This window comes from Falco rusticolus, chromosome 20 (genome assembly GCF_015220075.1).
Source record: "Falco rusticolus isolate bFalRus1 chromosome 20, bFalRus1.pri, whole genome shotgun sequence".
Lineage (NCBI taxonomy): Eukaryota > Metazoa > Chordata > Aves > Falconiformes > Falconidae > Falco > Falco rusticolus.
In genome coordinates, this window is record NC_051206.1 from 1776024 (window position 1) to 1795737 (window position 19714).

At 44.0% G+C, this 19714-nt stretch overlaps 1 protein-coding gene across 3 annotated transcripts in view; it reads right to left on the minus strand.

The window, feature by feature from the left end:
• Positions 1 to 1387: 1387 nt before the first annotated feature.
• LRRTM4 (leucine rich repeat transmembrane neuronal 4) overlaps positions 1388 to 19714 on the minus strand; it is a 223799-nt gene continuing 205472 nt past the window's right edge. For 2 of the 3 annotated variants that reach the window (XM_037371732.1, XM_037371731.1), the window contains one exon: positions 1388 to 1930. In XM_037371732.1, the coding sequence (XP_037227629.1) occupies positions 1709 to 1930 (222 nt within the window). In that variant the 3' untranslated portion in view covers positions 1388 to 1708. The remainder of the gene's footprint in view (positions 1931 to 19714) is intronic. The other variant, XM_037371733.1, reaches the window with a different exon arrangement.

The window sequence follows — 19714 nt, forward strand, 5'->3', positions numbered from 1 at the left end:
ACTCCTCCTTTCAGAGAAAAAGACGTAAGTTTTTCAAGCGAGAAACACAGGAAACAATGTAATATCCTATACGCGACACAAGACGCGGCACTTCCAGAAATTCATTAAGCCCTTACCTTGTGGCCAAGTGTATTTCTCATAAAAACACCCAATATAAACCACTTGAAACAATCACAAAATTCACTATGTTCTAAACCCTGGTTTTGTACTATTCGCCCTCCAGTAAACAACATATACCTTGATGTTTTAATCGGGGTTTGTTTCGGAAAAACCTGCCTTCTGACAGAAGACACTAAAACCCCACCCTTAGTAAAAAACTTTTTTACTTTTTTTACTTTGCTTCTCCCCCTCTTCCCCTCCCCCAGGCCCGCATGGGTGTTCTGATCAATCCCCTCTTTTTCTTAGACAGGCCAAATAAATTGAGCTTCTTCAGACTCAGGTTTATTAAACCTCAAAACAATTCTTTGAGCTCCTTCTAAGAGGCGAGACAGAGGTGGAACAGGACAAGGCAGTGTTCCCTTTGTCCAGAGTCACCATGTCACATACCCACAGAAATCATTCAAACAGTAGCTTGGCTGTGGCGTCCCAACCACAAAATAATATGTTTATTTTTTTTTTTTCCACCACTTTTTTTGTTGTCATTTTATTGATAAAAACTACACAAAAACTAACTGATCATAATAATTAATTAAAAAACCAAAAAACAATGTTACACATTCTCCTGTGTTTTAGAAATTGTGTCAGCCAGTGAGTTTCACCAAATACTCTTGCTTTAAAAGATTTTCCTTCTGATCCATTTCAAGCACATCACTTCCATTTTGGTTCCCAAACGTCCATTAATTTTGCTTAACAAGCACTGCTGGACTGTAAGTGTGAGAGTCGATACTCCGCCGCATGTTTTCCCCTTATTTTAGAGCCCGAAAAGTAATTATAGTGTCAACAATGAAGCACAATGAAGATAGTAAAAATCAAAAGCACCCTCCATAGTGTACAGCCTGTGTCTTAAATGTACATGCACCCAAGTTTCTTTGTTTCTGCTGCATCAATTGCCAATGTCCTTTTGGTTCAACATAAGCTTTAATGCCCATGTCTGAAGTTTGAAATATTAGCGCTTGACCACTTTAAAAAAAACAACCAAACAAACAAAAAAACCCCAACCAAAACCCAAACCCCCAAAAGAAAAAAAGAAAATATATATCTATCTTTCATTTCTTTAAAAAGAACAAAAATATTAAACAAATCTTTGAAGAGTAATAAACACTTAATAAGGAAACATGGCTGACCCACCCCACCCCAACCCCGGCCCTCCCCACCCTTTTTATTTTTACCTGTGGTTCTCCTTCCCTGGAACCGTGCAATGTAGAAAAATCAAATATACAAACAAAACTCTTAATCCATCCCTTTATGTAGCTAGAGTGAAATCTATTTTTTTTTTTTTAATAAGAACTTGACAATCTCTCTTTTAATATTTACATTGAGGAATTTGTTGGAAAGTTTAAAGCAAAGAAAATCCCGAAGTTCTCAGTGTGTACTGCAAGAGAGCATTTCCAGAGTCTGCGGAGTTTGCTTTATCCCCTTCCCTTTGTCTGTGTTGGAACATTTTGTAACTGGAATGGTAGATTTTAGTTTCTTGCCCTGGATTCTTCTGAGATGAAAGGTCCCTCAAAAGAGCTCCCCACTCCGCCCCCCGAAGCAGTCGTCTCCACCGTTAGTTTGGTATTCTCTCAATGTAAATGGCTGGAGCAGCCGAACGTGCGATTGTAGCTATGAAGCTGTGGTCTCGACTGAGTTCCAGGTTGCTCGTCTCAGCCTGCTCCCGGGACATGGCATCGTACCCCTTATTTACATGGAGAGGCTTATGAGCTTGGCAGTATCCGATCACCGGCTGGTCGTAACTGTAATAGGGTAAAGTCTTCATGTGGTGAGGAACCTGCAACAGAGAAAGAGAGATCAAAAAAAAAAAAGAGAAACGTGTCAATAACGCGCTTCGTCGGGAGCTTGCACAGCATCTCTCGCCACGCAGCCTCCAGCCGGCGGGGTGCTCAGCACGCCCGCGCTCGTTGCACAGCTCTGGTGGCCAGGTAAACCTTCGGGGCTCCCACGGAGACCCCTGCTGAACGCCCACCTACTCACAGCCTCATCCTGCCCCCTGCAGCGCGCCCAGCCGGAGCAGAGGGGCTGCGCTCCTGTTGGCGGCTGCGGGCAGCTTTCCAAAGCGCTCTGGCGTGCTGAGTTCTGACCTCTCTCGGATAACCCGGCTATGAAGGGTAAACTGGAAGCTGCTGGTAATACAAACCTTTAAAAAACTGGCTCTTCTTCCAGTTCTTTGAAAGGGGCTGAGCATTTCTACAGAACCCAGACCAGCCCAAGCATGTCAAAGGACTGGAAAAACCTGGCTGCCAGCATGCGTAGCTTTCGGCACAGCTGGAACATCTGTTTATTTCTCCTACGACAAAGCTGCTTGCCCAAGGTCATGATTTCCTGGGTTCTTTACCTTACAACCTCCCCAAGAAGAGCACCATCAAAGCGGCTCAGCTGATGCTCGCTGGAGGTGGGCACATCCACACCTTGTAAAAACGGTCCTGCACCTGAAAAGTCTGCAAGGTTTATCCTGAATCCCATCTCTCTTCTTCATGTAAATACTCAGCAACTGCCAGTCCCCCACCTTCTTTTTTTTTTTTTTTCCCCTCCATAAACGTTCCATGCTTGCAAATGTTAATCCTACAACTAAATATGATTTATGGCACAACATCAGATACAAATCTTTGCAGATAATTTTATCATCTGCAAGAGATGAGCTGATCAAGTAGAAGGAAATACGCTCTCAGGGAGAAAAACCCCACACACTGCAGGAGATACAGGCAAGAGTTTATTTAACACTGCTAGAAAACCTGAGCTCATTATAGCCGGAGAGATCCTACACTAATTCAATCTTGTAACAAATGCCTTTTTATTTTCCATACCGAGCCTTCAGTGAAGACTACAGAGCTTTATTTATCACAAATTCATCACAAATTTCCATTGCATGGCACACTTCATCCAAAAAGGTATGAAAAAAGCAAAGGCATTAAGACTAATCACAAGTTTTGCAGGGTTAGATTTCCTCTTGCATTTGGATCTCCTCGGCAGCTAGATTCCTCCCCCTGCTCCTCTGCTTGCATGCTGGAGAGATCCCAAAACTCTTCCGCTAGATGGAACTCAGCTGAAAACGTCATTTTACGTGACGGTTGAATGGCAAGACTGCAGAAGACAAGCTGCTCGGTAGAATTTGATGGGACAACTGTGTTCACTTGTGGATCAAATTCAGCCACACTGCAAGAAACTCTAACTCCCTTTGGATACAGTAATATCTGCGCCAATTCCTATCAGGGCTGGAATTTGTCCTCAGCCTTTAAGGCAGCTCTTTATGATTCTATAAAAGCCAAGGACTGTTTGTGTTCTGGAGAGCTGAGAGATTGAGGTCCCGGCTTTACAGCAATAACACACAGTACATTAACCACCCGAGTCCTGTGTGCTGCACTGTCTGCTTGTTTTCTCCCCTTCTCCAAATAGGAGTCAAAAGGATGGGGACCTCAACAACATCCCGAAACGAGGCATTAACACGCTTCCTTTTCAACTGTTTCTCCATAGTTCTGTAGAATCTCTCGCTTGTTTTCACTTAAAAGTCAGGTTTGCCGATGCCTGAAATCATATTAGTAAGGGTCGCTCTGCCACGTGTGTGGAGGGAGGGCGGATATCAGTGTAAAAAATAAAATAAAATAAGTATATTGGGCAACGCAGGAGATTAAGGAGTTGCAGGTGAATTCATAGAAAGCATTTCTAGGATAATGAAGCCCAGCAATGGATTTGCACCTCCCTGTACTCAGTCCTGGCCCTCGTACTACTCTTCCTCTCCCGCTTTTGGGTGTTAGATCCCACTACGGGAATTAAAAAAAAAAAAAAAAAAAAATCATGTCAAATGACTGTAGGAAGAATTACCCTTGAGTTACCTCCAGTACAGACTGCCTGAAGAAATGCCACCAGCTCCAAGTCAGTTCTCATGATGCCCCTAGAATCAAGGTAACAACCGTCTGAGCAATTCCAAGACAGAACCTTCCTGATCATACAGAAAGCCTCCAGAGGACTGTCCCCACAGACCCCAGTGGCCTTTACTTCCCTGAAAAACAACGCTGCATTGTCAGAAAGACACGTGGGATCAGTTTTTATTAACCGTGAAGCGACGGCACACGGAACACGGGCCCACAAAAGCTCCTGCAGGACACAGCCTTGGCTGCCGACGTGGAGGCACGACTGCACCACCGCTCACTCTGATGTGAGTAAGAGGGTGGAAAATACCGGTGACATCGCTCATTCTGAACAAAGCTGATACTGTTGTATTTTTTTCTCATTCAGAGATCAACAAAACATACTTAAGAACATCCAAGTTGTTGAAAACTAATTTTACAAGTCTTTTTGCTCCATGTTCTGATGTAACTTCTCTTCTGTTTCATTATTGCTATGGAACTAATGCCTGAGATACTGAGAGATGCGACCTTAGACAAGTCATTTTATGAGCTGGAAAATGAGAAGATTAAGTCCTGCCCCTGCTTGCCCTTGGAGACTAGAGCTCTTTGAGGCAAGGGCTGTTTGTGCAGGGACTAAAACAACATGCCTGTAACCTAAGCTGGGGCTTTTCAGCTGCTGTGGCTTCCATGAGACAAAAAAGCAGGTGACTAGAGTGAAAAATATCCAAACAGGTCACTAAATACCTGAGCAAACAAATACAGCCTCTAGGATTCTGTCATTTCTAGCCCAAGGCCTGATCCACGGAAGACCCATCTTTCACTAGCTAGGAAGAGGGAGTAAGGCTGAGAACTCACCTGCCAGCAAAGGCAGAGCCAAGAACGAAACCGGGTTCCTCTACCAGGGTGTCCTTCTTGTCTCCTCCGTGCCACTAACCACAGCCGTGTGTGCTACAAAATTCCTTACATTTAGTTTTGGAAGAAATTCAATTGTAAATGAAGATGAAGAGTTGCTCACATGGAAACACAAGAGACACAAACCCAAACTCTTTGCTTTCACATCATCTGCCATAACACCTGCCTCAGTTCTTGGCTTCGCGTGCTCCCTCACCGTTACGCGCCGCGACAGCACGGTCCGGTGCAGCGCGAGGAGCTCAGGGGTGGGACGCAGAGCACCAAGACGTTTAACAGCAGATGATGACTGTGCCTGTTCACAGCATTTTCTGAATAATTTCTGTGTTCATTTTTAAAAGCAACACTGCCCCGTCCTGACTTGGAGGTTTAGAACCGTACATCACCAAGAGAAGGATGCCCAGGGTCACTGATGCACGTGTGATGGATGTTTTGGGTTTAGCCCATGCACGGCACCAAGCAGGAGTGTCTTCTGCTCAGATGCCTTACATTAAGTGACCATGCTGTCTAACCACTGTTGCAAATAGTTGATCAAGTCAAGAATGAATCCGTGCTCTGAGGAAAGCCTTGACTCCGTAACACAACGAGTGTACCGCCTTACGAGCACTGTAAGGGTCCGGTGTGGGTTTTGGGCTAATGGGCTGGATTAATTAGTTAATGTTGATTTTTTAAGTCCACACCTCTGCAGATCTTCCCTCCAAATTTAATAAACATCGCATCTTAGCAGCCACACACTTCAAACCAAGGGTCCATTACAAGCAAAATGTACATAAATCCCCAGCTACAGAAGGAAGACAGAAGATGTAGCAGTGGAAATTTAAGAATGCAAATCTTCCTTTTCGCAGCTGAACTGACACTGGAGAGGGTAACAGCTCAGCAGCCTCACCACAGAACAACTCCCTTCAAACAAGCCGGACTAACTTGAGTTTACCTGAAATTCAGTGAAATTCCGACCTGCATTAAAAAGGTATTTCTCAGCATTCCCTGTCCACTTTTCCTCTGACATTCAGCAGTGACGTTCAGTTAAACACCCAGTTTTTTGTCAGCAGCTTTACTTACTCATGTCAGAAGTATTGGCAGGTAAATTACCTACCTTATTCTATACATTTCTGATTATTATTACACAATAAAGTTCTATTTAAAAAAATTCAGTGATAGGAATTCAGCTCAGACTTCTGCTCCTCACAGATGCAGCCATTAAACCCTAGATTTTTAGCAAAACATCGATAAAAATCCTTATTATGGAACTTGGAAAGTACATTATTGAGGGTGTAACCTTACCATACAGCCACTGAATCTAGTGAGCTTTAAAGAATATTGGATTAGGGCCGAAATGAATTTCAGGTGACCTTATTTTGAAAAGACTTTTCTCTCTCTGCAGCCTCTCATGCCATGTTAAACGCTTGCACATGCTCTTCATTCCCTAGCGCTGCCTCCTAACGGGACGCTTCAGACAACCTGAAATTCAGCCCTGAGATGAGCTCTGAGGTATGACACCTCTCCGTCAGGTAATTCCAAGAGAGTTTAAGAGAACGCCAAGTTTATACAGGCTGCAGCTCCTGCCCCAGTGTTTCCTTCTGCGCTTGGAGCAGCAAGCGGCGCAGTGAAGGCGAGCTGGGCATCAGACAGAGATTAACTCTCTGTCTCGTTCAGAATCACTTGCAGCTCACCAAGATCTAATCACTACCAGTTCCAGGTCGAAATAATGTCCTGGTAAACTGTTAAATCAAATTTTGGAAACACCGGTTTTCAGAACAGATCTATTTCGTGTTGGAAATGTGACGAGTTTTTTCTTTATGCTCAATTTTGAAGAAAGATCTCCCACCATTCTTTATCCTGCAGAGAAGGAAATTCTTTCCTGAGAAAAGCGAACGGCCATGGATGTCTCGGTGTCTCCACCCGAAATCTCAACAAGCAGACAGAAATGTAATAAATACAAGGACTGACCGACAATCCCACACGTTTTCTGGGGGGAAGTCCGCGGTGGGATGGAGCGCATTTTATTTTTTCCCCTGAAAGGGGAACGGTATGAAGGGCACAAACTGTCACAGGATTCTCAGACAAGTAACTGCTTTGGCAAGAACCTAAAACCTGGAGCCTGGCAATAGAAGTGACGTACTGTCAGAGAAGCAGGCTGTTTCAGCTGTCTCAGCCCGGGTACCTTGGCTTTACACATTCCCTGTTTAGACACGGCAGTTTATGTGTCTTCAGTTCTGTGCTTCTGTTTTTAAAGAGAGGGAACACTCTGTAAAACCACAGGCAGGCTCCATTCATCCTGACGGGAAATGTGACAGGACAACCACCGCTGTCTTGCAGCAGGCAAGTTCGCCTAAAATCCAAAAATGAAGCCTCGGCATTCTCGGGCAGGGGAACGCTATCTAGTTTCACATTTGCTGGTACTCCCTAATCCAGGTAAACTGATTTATGTGTAAGTACTTGCCTAGTTAATGATTACATGATTAAGTTACACGCAACTTTAGAAGTTGTCCACATGTAGTGGAAACTCAGAGTTACAGAATATGGAAGCTATGTTTTCTCATTAGTGCTAATATTTAGTCTCAGAACACCATGACTTCATTGCTGAATTAGCATCATAGCAGTTGATAAATCAAATTCAGGGTTCATTTTAAACCCTATCATAATTTAGAGTAAAAATAAGCAAGATATACTATCATAGCTTTACGATTAGTGAAGCACACAGCTTCACCTTAGAGATAGATTGATTAGGCCCATTAGGCAGATATAGCTGGTATAAACAATTTCAGTGGATTTCATGCTGCTGAAAAATCACAGTTAATAACCCTGGAACATCCCTTTGGAGTCGGCTCAGAAAAACATTCCTAGTCAGGAAAATGCAGAGACGCTTCCTATTGAACCCATTAAAAGGGACAAATGCAGATGCTGAAGTTAGTTCTGAAATAGGAACAGGTTTTCTTCTGTCTCCTATTGGAAAAGACACAAAAGTGCCGGGGTGTTTTTTAAAATTGGCCTTTTGTTCTGAAATTCATGGTTTCCTAAGGTAATTCTCATATTTGGGGAAACAAATGTATCTTATTTATTAAAGAAAAATCAGAACTCGATGTCTGAGTGCTCTGTCATGAGGCGGTATGAGGTTTTTGTGAGTCCTGCTTGTACCGAGGTTGCCTGTGTGACATCTGAGCACTTCAGGAAAACTGTCAACTTGATGTTTATGTGAAGGTCTTAAAACTCTTTAATTAGCCCAGGTTTTCCAAGAGTTATAGATCCCACTGGGAACTTTGCCTGAGGTTGGTATGCCTACATCAGGCATGAAGTGATGAGCAAGAGTCTTTCGGTAGCTCGAATCGTAAGTGCAATTCCCACAATCCGTGTCCTGCAGTTTCATATTCCAGTTTCTTCCCACTCCAGACAAAAACCACTTCTTTGCCTCCTCTATTTATTTCCTACCAAACCAGATTAATGGTTTATGCAGCTTCCCCAGGAGATGAGAAAGACAAGAAGGAAGCCTCAGCCTGTAGGTAAGGGTCCCACGCTGTATGATCCCACTGCCCTGAAATCATTAGTATCACAACAAGAACTTCCAACTCTGTACCTACTAGTTTTCTCCGAAAAAAAAAGTGTTAAACATCTGCAGAGGGTTGACGTTCCCCAGGGATGTCTAGTATTGCCAGTTCATGATCTCCTGCACGCCTGTACACACACACACACACACAAACTGCACCTATGCCTCAAGTCAAAGTGCCATACAAAGCAAGAGTGTCTTCTAAATAAAGCACATCTCCTTTGAGTCACTTCCCTGCAGTCTTTTTTCCCTTGTCTTACGCTTATGCCCACCGTAACAGTCCTACAAACCCATCTTCTGAGCATCCTGCATCCTTTTAGACCTGGATCCCATCAGTCCAGCTGGAATTGTGGCGACTGCAGCATCCTGCCAGCCACTGAACTGCAGCTGCTGAACATGCTTTGGACCAAGCCGGACCGTGCGCTCAGCAGACCGCAGCTTCCTACTCCAAACAAGCAGTGAGCGGCCAGGACTGCTCCCACGACCAGATCCGAGGATTAAATCAAGGTCTTTAAAACCAAGCCTGAAATCTTTTGAAGGATGCAGGGGCTGGGCGCAGGACGGCTTCTTCAACATGCGGAACTGAAGTCTCCTCTTCATCAAAAATTAACCGGGAGATAAAGTGTTGTGGTTGGCAGGTCTCAGACCACGTCCTAGTAAAAAAAGCTGGTATCAGTGGAAATTTGGAGCCTAAATACTACAACTGACAGGTGGGTCATTAATCTTACTCAATTCTTGTATTTCTGGCTGGGAAAATGGGATCCCAAAATTGACACCGACTATCAGCAGAGAAGTCTTAGTATGAAAAATGCAGAGAAACAACAGACAGGAGACACGGAGCAGAAAATAGTGCAGCCATCAGTTACTTCTGCATGTCCTATTAAAGGCCTATTTATAGTTCATAAAAAGTTAACTGATAATTAAGAACTACAGGAATTAAACAAACATCATTGTATTAGATGGGATTATCAGCATATCACCCTAATGAATTGTATGTCATATTAATAAGCAACTATTACATAGTCTCATATATGGGACTATATAATACTCCACAAAACTGATTGATTTCATATAAAACAAAGTTAATTAAAATAGATCTATTAATTTCTTATGTGGCATTAAAATATTCAACAACTCTTTAAACCATCTATAAACTACACAGGGTATAAAGACAGAATTTTATGATTTATCCAATCGCCCTTGCAGAGTGTATGTCACGTTTCAAAGTCCTATATAACCTCACCCTGTCAGTTCCACTCGCACTGTGAATTGGATTTCAAATCTCCCTTCCCTTCCCTACAGATAACCTCTTCATCCTTCTATCCAACCACGCAGACGCCTTTCCCTTTAAAACCGAACCTCTCGGTGGACTGTTTAACTAAGTGTGCTTTTCTAGAAATCAGGAGAAAAATCATGCCCACCCCACTGCTCCCTCTATGGGCCGATTTGATCTTTCAATCAGTAAATGAAAAGGTTTCCCTAAAGGAAACTCCCAGAAAGAAGAGAGTCTTCTAAGCCTTGTTATTGTTCCTTGGGCAAAATATTTCTTTTAAATTGCTTTATCTGTTTTTTATGGAGTATCTGGCTCCTGACAAAAAGGCCCACTGATGAAAAACTTAAAGTGAGATTCACAGGAACCTTCGATTTTCCGCCGCAGAGGGCCAATAAAATAAACAAACTATCTAGATATTCTAATTGGAAAGCCATTAATATTGCTTTCAGTGCTATTAGGATAATTTCCTATAGAATTCAATAGGAAGAGAAGCCTGGTGGTTCAAGAAAGCTTTTACATTGCTTAGGGACAGAAGAGCAGTACTTCAAAGGTTGTGGTCGTTACGTATCCAGATGCAAACGAATCCCTTTGGGTGCCTCTCCGTATTTTTGGGTGTCTCCCAGTATCTTTGGGTGTCTACGTAGACATACCTTCAAAAATGTAGTCCCACTTAAGGCAACTCACCTTCCATTTACCGACTTGAAAAAGCTATATTCTCACCAGGAACGGCTGCTCTCTGTGCATTGCATTCAGAGCTGCAAAGTGCGGATCATTTGTACTTTATCTGTCGGGACAAGTCAGAGGTCCACCTAGCCAAGTCTCCGAGGGATCAAGAAGAAAGAGCAAAGCACAGGTCAACAATCCGGTAATAACTTCCACGGAGCATTCTCCTGACCTCCAACACTCCCAGCTTCAGTTAGCTTTCCGAACCGCCGGCGTTTCGGGCCTGAAACGCTACGGAGCTGGACCTTCCAATTTATTTAGGAGCCTGAAGCATCCTCACAGGCCCTCAGTCCAGTGTGGCATTTGGGAAACAAGAGCTCATTGCATCTGTCAAAAAAGAGTTACGACAATAAGGGAAAAGGTAGAGTTGTTCTTCCACTCAGTGATCATAAAGATGGCAACCTGCTCCATCCATTACTCAAAATAAATAAGTACAGTATTTAACATGAACATCTGATAATGTTGCTGCCACAGTGACAAATGAAGGCAGTGGAGAATGAGTGAAGTAAGTCTTTGTCTCATATTAAAACACTGCCTTTTCATTAGATCTGCCTAGAATTTATAGCGTGCAAAAGAGCTATCCAGAAATTGATGGCGTCTTTAAAGATTTTTAAATACTATTTAAAGTTGCAGACGGATTCTGTACATCAAGAGACCAAAAATTTACTTCCTAAAGCTGGAGGAACGTGACTCAAATTGCACAGTATTTTGTCCTTAAGATGTAAGTAGGTATAAACAAGGCAACACGATGGCTTATGATTAAAACCACACTTGTGCTGGCAGGAAAGGGTACTGGCTGCCTTATCGGACTGATAAAAGAAATGCAAGTTTTTCCTTCTATGTTATCGAGTTATGCTATAGCCAAAAGGTTTTGGCTGGACTCAGAGGACAGCCTCAACCCATTTCTGATTAAAAAAATGCTTAGAGCCACATTTATGATTGGCGTTATTTCAATTTAATATGGCAATATTAAATATACAGAGAGTATCCAGCCCCTGCATCCCTGACAAGCGACAGCACGACAGGGGCCTTCTCCTCTGTCATCATTTAAAATCCAATGCTCAACATTATGGCGTTGACCTAACAGAGCAGATAATTTGATTAATTTTCAGTCATCTCAAGGCAATTTGAAGGGATTCTTCTTTACAGAAAAGGGGTGCCAAAGAAAAGAATAACTGGCAGAAAAAAAATAGAAAATACGTGCTCGTGCTACTGTTGCTTCAGCTAATCTGAGGATCAGATGGTCTACAACAGACCATCAACATCCAGAGCTGTTGATGAGGAACATCTTAAACTAGAAGAACAGAAGCAAGCAAAGCATCATGACTGTAAACTGAGCATGAGCTCAAGGAATTACCCATTTCTTCTGAGAAAACAGGGATAGAAATTCACTCCGGTGGGAGAGAAGAAAGAAACCGCTGGCACTACAGACCTTCTCGGACACGTGAGGGAGCTCCTATTATACTGAATGTCTCAGCAGGATTCTGTTCGTGTGAAATTACAAGATTTTAATTGCCTCCACTGTCTCCTAGCAGAGGAATCAGCGTGTACGGTGGCACAAACATACTGGCAAGAACATTAATCCAGTAGCAGAAGGGACAGCTTCTTCTGCTGATGTGCGTATGTCACTTCCATTAGCACTGATGGGAGCAGCGCGCCTACGCCGAGAGGAAACCGCAACCCCCCCAGTTTCCAAAAGGTACTGATACATGACTCATATTGGGGTGAGGATTTATATAACCACCATCTTCGCTGAAAGGTTAAGGAACAGCCTCTGCATCTTGCAGCACCATAAGTTAAGGTAGAGTGGTGCAGAGCTGGGGGGAAATGACTGGTTTAGGTTGAGGGAGAGAAAATAATTTAGGGATGAAGACGAAGAATTGGCAGGAGGGTGCCTAGCTGTGGGTGACATGCTGCTGGGTGCAGGAGGACCTGCTGTCAGGGCTCCTCGAAGGCAGTGGCTTCAAATCAGCAGAGGGTGGAGCGTGCCCTTGACCCTGGGGGACAGCCTGGCTTAGAAGAGACGGGGAATAAACCCACGGCTCTTTCCTCAGCTCCTCTGCCAAACCCGCTGAACACGCAAACCGTGGTGGGAGGGCAAGCTCAATGCCTTAACTGGCGTGCTAAGAGGTGATGCTGTTCAGCCCACCAGCTCCAAGGAAAATCTACCTACCTGAACCTCAGAGGCTACCCGCCTGCCTGGCTGAAAATATTTTACTAGTAAATATAGCCACGTAGTCTACCCCCCCATCTATGTCAAAACAAGACACTACACAGTAATATGAGGACTTTAACGCTCATAAAAAGCCTTGAGACTCCTGGATATGAATTGCTACAACTCACTGTATTCCTAAAGCCTCTCTTTGCCGTGACAGGGCAAGCATATTCTGCCGCTGCTCATCTACCAGCGTCTGACATGCAAAGGAGGGATGCAACAGCAGCATCGTTACCGCTTTCTGAACAGACTCTTGAAATGGCAAACGGGAAGAACAGAAAAGGCAGGGCAGGGACTTGCACAGTACACGCTGTTAGAAAATTAATAACAATCATGGGTTCATGCTTCAGTCACGTTCTATAGAATCTTTGTATATCAGAGATCAAGCAAGCAGAAAATTAATGCAAGACTGTCCAGTATTGCAGGCAAGGGCACCGCACAATGATAGCATTATTTTTTAATTCTCTACAGAAAACAAATGACTTTTTCATTCCTCTGGGCAAGTTTTATAATATGCAGGGAAATCATCAGTAAAGAGATACTCAGAGTCCTTGAGAAAACTGGATGGGACAGAAAATATTCTTGGCTTAGCAATCTCTGCTGCTTCAAAACCAAGCTGATCAATTCAATTATTCCATGAAAGCAAAAACAATGGAACTAATTACTGAGCAATAGTAGTTTAGTGACACTTCTAAAGCAGAAAGGAATGTCTGTGTGACATCAAAAAACCCCAACCCAACCCAAACAAGCCACATGCCAAATCCTCAAAACAGTTAGTGTAGAAAATGCAAGGGGAGTGCAGCAACTACAGAGAAAAAAACCCTGAAACACCAGAAACTAAGCTTTAGTGGTCATCCCGCTGAGAACTGGCACGGAAATGACATGGTTGAGAGGGTTAAGAAGCAGAGGAAGGGACAGATGCTCCAAGCTCTCTCTCCTCCGTGGAGATGGCAATCAGCAAGTCGTCTTAATTTGGTCCCATTTCTAAGCACGGGCAGAGAGCCGCTGCGGCCACAGGTTCAGGATGGCACAGCTTCGGGACCGCTCTGCGTCAGGATCGCCACTCTCCCCTCTCCAACAGCTGTCAGCTGGCAAGAGCCGAAGCTGTAATTACTGGCGAACAGATCGTGAGGCGTAAATCTGACCGAAGCCTGAGAGCAGCTCTGAAAAACAAGCGTTCAGCCACATCCCCACCAAGAGAAATTGAGCCTTGCCTCTCCAGCCGAGCGCTGGTGAATCCAGCCAGGAGAGGGCTGCAGAGCACACGGGCTGCGCTGCTCGCTGCACTGTACAGCCTGGCATTTCTGGAAAAGCCAAACAAAGCAGCCTCATCCCTATTCTGACGCAACGAACATTAATAAGCAGAAATAGTTGTTGCCCACTTGGCCCGTTTCTGCGCTTGAGCACAGCAGTAGCAACGCAGTGTAAATGAAAAGAACCAGGTTCAAAGAGTCTTGCTGGAAAATAAAGTCTGCCCCGTGAGCTAGATCTTAAAAACCAAAGGAGCAGCTGTTAGAAATATCTGCAGCTCACATCAACAAGAGACAGCATGCTTGAACAATCCCTCAACCAGCCAAGGGTTTCCAGGCACTCCGATATTTTTTTCAACTTGTTCTGTTCGGGAAAGGTAACACCAGTCTGTCAGAAGAGATCAGCAAGAGGTTAGTAATTCAACTTTTCCAGAGCGCAGCATTGTTTTGGTGCGTTACTGGTATGGTAGATGGGGCTGTAACCGTCAGCAGCCTTCTGCATGGGACCTTTCCCTTTGCTGGGTCCATACCAGTTGCAGCCACCTGGAACAAACACCCAATGCCCAGTTCATCCGTTGGGTCCAGGCTGTATTGTGACCTGATCCCTAACTACGCAAGGGTGAAACAGACTGGGGGAAGAAATACAGAGAGATAAATCAGCCTCTTCATCATTCCAAAATCTGTTGTTTATTTGCAGTGCCTAGAGGCCCCGACAAAAGCTGGAACTGCATGGTGGTAACCAACGCTCGTGCGTTTAGTAAGAGTCCTTGCCCTGAAGAGCTTGTACTCCAGACAGGCATGACAGATGAAGGGTGGGAGAAAGGAAAATAGCAAACAAGAAAAAGAACTCTTAAACTGATGCACAGATTGAGGGACAGATTTTTCTACGAGCTAAATACATGAATACAGATCTTTTATCCCTAAATGACTTCCCTCGTCATGTCGCCACTGTGCCTGTGTATATATTTGTAAGCGATGCAGCCCAGTATGAGCAAATCTGCAGAGCACAAGAGTTGGTGTTGAGTACACAGTGTCCACAACACAGACATTTCAGAGGATTTACATCTAACCAGCTCCAGTCTGGTCCCATAAACTCTCAGAGCAGATCCAGTTTAGCTTCACGTCAAAAGGATTCAGTCTCTCTTCTCTCTGACTGCTCTGGGATGTTAACTGAAACACATTGAGAGAGGACGATCTCGAGACCCATACCAAAAAAGAGATTCTGATCTGAACTAAAGCATCGATGTAAATACATCCTTGGGGGCCAGGGAAGTGATCCAGCTCTCCAGTGTCCCAAGACAGCACAACAGAATTCAAACCTCCCAGTTTAAAGGTGTGTTTGACTTTGACACCATAGTTTTAGATGACGCTACGAACCTCCATGCAAAGGGTTTGCCTGCTGCTACGTTTAAGAGCCCTCTTTACTTTTGTGCAGTTAATCCAAGATCAACAAAGCCTTTACAGAACTGAGCACTTGCAAAGGTGGATGCTTAAGCAGGTCATGCTGGGCTTCCTTCCAGAGGCAGCACACGGCGAGCTCACCGCATCCCAGCACACAAGAACAGCTCTTTGGCAGAACCCGTCTTGAATTGGGAGTTGCAGCCCAAAACACTGGTCGGGTGCTGAAGATAAACACTGTGCAAATCAGAGCCCTGCACGCATCTCTGGCGGTGCACGGTGGCTGCCATTGCCCTGAGGGCTGGTCAGACCCCTCCGTTCCTTTCCTGGCTCTTCACTCCAAACTAAAAAGAGAACAAAGGTGACATTGTGGCTCCAGGCCACAGCCTGTGTGCTTCTCTGGTGAAGAGACAGAAAGAGGAAGGCTGGAAAAAGTGATCCCACAGTAACTGCAGCAGGAAACAGAAGACTGTGGAAAAGACATTGGATTTCTCTTGCACTGAGATCTCTCTCTCGTGAGCAGAGAGCACACGTGAGAACACGCTCTGCATCGAGGGTTTCACTGCCATCAGTGAGCAGCGTGAAAATGTCCAATCAGCAGAAGGGGTCAGATCAAATGTTACTGCCCACAGGGTCTCTGGAAAGGAAATAAAATCAAAATATCTTCAAGAATGTTTTCATTCTCATCAGGGTGACTGGACAGGCTTCCTTAAACACAGAGCGCACTGTTTAAAGATACACGCTCTTTGGTCTGTCCCAAAATGTGCGTGGAGGCAAATGAGGGAGAGCAATAGGTGTATGAAGATGAATGTGGAACGGAAGAAAGGCAATTTATCTCAATGATCTGAACTCTGTAAAAAAAGAGTAGAAAGCACTAGCTGTTCCTCCATATCCTTTAAGGCTACACGTTACGGTGTTTTTCTATCACTAACAGATTCACGAGATTATCGGGTATTTCAGGAGCCAAATGGTCACCCAGCCTCTTCACACCGGTGGAATGGTTTATGTTTGGCAATCAGAAGTAATTCAGACTTGCACGATACAAGATTTACTCCGTATGTATCTTCCACAAAGTAAACCCAGGACAATAATACTACTAAACCATGATTCACAGCACGGGCACTGCAGTCCCATCAGTGTTGACCCACCTAGGGCTCCGCAGAGTTTTTACACAGAGTGTGTTTCCAGGCTGCAACATTCGTAAGTCAAATCATGGTACCAGGGAGAACAAACATCAGTTGTTTGCCCTTGTACTGCACCTCTCATCCAAGGGCTCTGCAACCGTTACTCAGGTAAGTCCTGCGATGCTGCTTATGAGCAAATATTACCCTCACTTTATAGATAAATAAACAGAGGTCAAAGAACTCCCCCCCGAGGCAATCCAGAGACCGTAGGCAATACCTACATCGAAGGGTGTAACAGACTGATATCACTATTCCTACCGAAAAGACAAGGGAACAGACAAGAGTTGAAGCTGTTAGTCCTACACCAGGTAACTGGCTCCGGATGTTTGGTCTCTAAGGTAACTACTCCACCCGAGAGTTGGCTCCCAATTTAAGAACTAGTATCAGGTCTATCTAGAAACAACCGTAACAACTTGCTGGCCTTAATGCACCCCGTGCTTGCTTACTGCTACATTCTTCCAATAAAGCAAGTGACGGGTTTTCTACATTCATTAACTCTTTCGATGGAGTTTCTGGTCATTGTTTTTTACTGTTTTCTGGTGCTGTTTGTCTCACTTCTGCAAGCATGTTCCTTCCAGCCTCTTTCTGCCCTGGTGCATCTTGCCCGTGGCCTTCACTGAGAAAGGAAGGTTCCTGACGGTGTGACCTGTACGACCCACGCCGTGATGAGCTCTGACTCTTGGCAGCTCCGGCTGTTTGCTCAGCTCTCTGTGCCGGTTGTCAGGACTCAGCAGCAGGAGAATCGGTCTTGCTGCACATCCAGCGTATTTGATATAGATGTTACAACATTCCTGAATAATTATTTCATATATTTAATATTTGAGTATTTCCCTAATCCATGAGCTGTCGACTGGACTTTTTGGCTAGGGCTAATGCTAATTAAATACTTAGATACATGGCTCTGTTGTGTGATACGGCCCCAATGCAGTCAATCGTAAGGACCACACTGACAAAAGTCTTTGCGGGGCACATTAAAAGGGGCTTTAGAAGTCTCAGCATCTTAAAACCTGGCCCCAGCATTGCAGATCAAGAGCCATTAAATCAATTAGAGATGGTCTTCCAATTCAGGAAAGCGAAACTATCATACTGTTTCTGCAGCCCAATACAGACAGGCTTTTATTTCATCTCCATCAAATCCAACTGGTTTCATCCTTTATCAAATCAACAGGACTTTCCTGTAAGGCACTGTAAGTGTTCTGGTGATTGACTCTTCCTTAACTACAGCCACACACAGTGCTTAGCAGAGCGGGGCTGTGATCCCAGTATGGCTTACGGCATCTGCCATAATTCACTAATGATCACAATACTTAACAGAAGGGACACAAACAATGGGGTCCTTGGGAAAAAAAATGAGTCCTTTGCGTGCCACCTCAGTTTAAATAACAAATACAGCCTTTTCTTTGGCCTGTGTGTTCTTCCACTCACATAAACAAAGCCAGGGGAAGGTTACCTAAATATCCATTAGCTCCCCAGTAATTGCTTTTTTTCCCCTCCCTATTCTTTACCCTGAAATAAAGTACATGGACTTGCATCAAAACACAAAAGCAATCAGAAAGACCAACACCTACAGCGATTATAACCAGCTATTCACTGCCTCAACACAATACTCACTGCTCCAAGGAAGAACCTCAGAGCCCCCATCTCCTTGTTATAAACAAGCTATCGAGGTAAGGCAAGGTACGGTGAATGATAGTAGTGCAAAGTACCGGTTGCCAGCCGGACAATGGTTGACATGGTTACCCTTTTCCTTTTTGTGCTACGGATATGTAGTAAGTTCAGCTTCAAAACCTTACTACAATATAACACAATGCAATGCAGCCTCTTCCCATTACCATGGAAGAAAAGAATGTGCCATTGACAGACTTCGGTGCCCTTTTAAAGCAGAACAGCTCTGACATCAAAGCTCCCAGCACTCCTCTGCAATAGTTATTCACTGTGTCTTTGTGGTCAGGAACTAAAACATTTTTATGAAGTTCTAAGGGGAAAAAATTATCTCCTGAAAATGAGTCTCTTGTAGTAAGTGCTGCAAATAATGAACAGCTGCACTGTTTCCTTTGGACGGTGAAACGAAGGAAATGCAGCCTTAATGTGCCTTTCAAGCAGGAATGGGTCAGTCTCCAAGATGTTTATTGGGCCTAACGGAAACATTCAGTTGTCAAAGGAAACATTAAAAAAAAATTGTCAGAGTTAGGTAGGATGCATTATTTAAACACATATTTATCTATCAGAAAGAAAACAGCTGCACATTAGAGGGGAGTGTGATCAACCATGGCTCAATTGTAGCCTCAACCATATGGTTTTTGTCTGACAAATCAGGGGACTACCTTCTCCCCTCCCTCCCCTTTCCCTTTTGCAAGTGGGGGCTAGGTATCACAATACGAAAGGAAAATAATAAAGTACATATATCCTCACAAAATGCCCTTTCATTGAGGGCTCTGCTGCCACTCGTTGACATAAATGACAGCTCGCTCAGCGTACCTGATGCAGTCTGGATTTGTACACTAGCGGCATGGTGACAGCTCCTGCACTCAGACTCGGCTCAAAGGCTGACAGTCGGTCCCTTCAATCCTGTTATCCTTCAATCTACTTGTAGAGGGAGTGGTCTTCATCCTTTTCCTTCGATACCAAGCTGGTAGATATTTCATTCCAAAACCCTTGGTTTCCAGGTCATTTCTACAGCCTTCTGTAACAGCACGCCACACCTGGCCTGCTCTACAAATATTAATGCTCCACTACTTTTTTTTTTTTTTTTTCTATATATGTCACCCATGATAGTCTGGGGGTAAAAAACCCACTCAAATCATACTGCAACCTAAGCCTACTACTTTTTTTTTTTTTTCCCCAGAATCAAATATTAATAATTTATGTTCCCTTGGTGATATATACAGTTGCTAGAACTGTACGAATTTGGGGGATAAAAGTTTACAACACAACAAAATAATAAACATTAGAAGCTGACACAAATTTAGGATGGAAGAGAACCAAATGATCTGCATGCATAAAACACTTGACTGCTCTTCCAAGCACTCCCAGCCAAACTCTTATTACTGCAGACTAAATACTACACAAACGTGCTACCACAAAAGTGCAACAGGTAGAAACTAAAGACAAATGTACGGCAAAGCCTGTTTGGTTCGGTTTTGGCTGAAGACCGAAGGAGGGAAGGGAAAGTTAATCATTAACCACCACTTATTCCTGTACATCCATGCCATTGCCC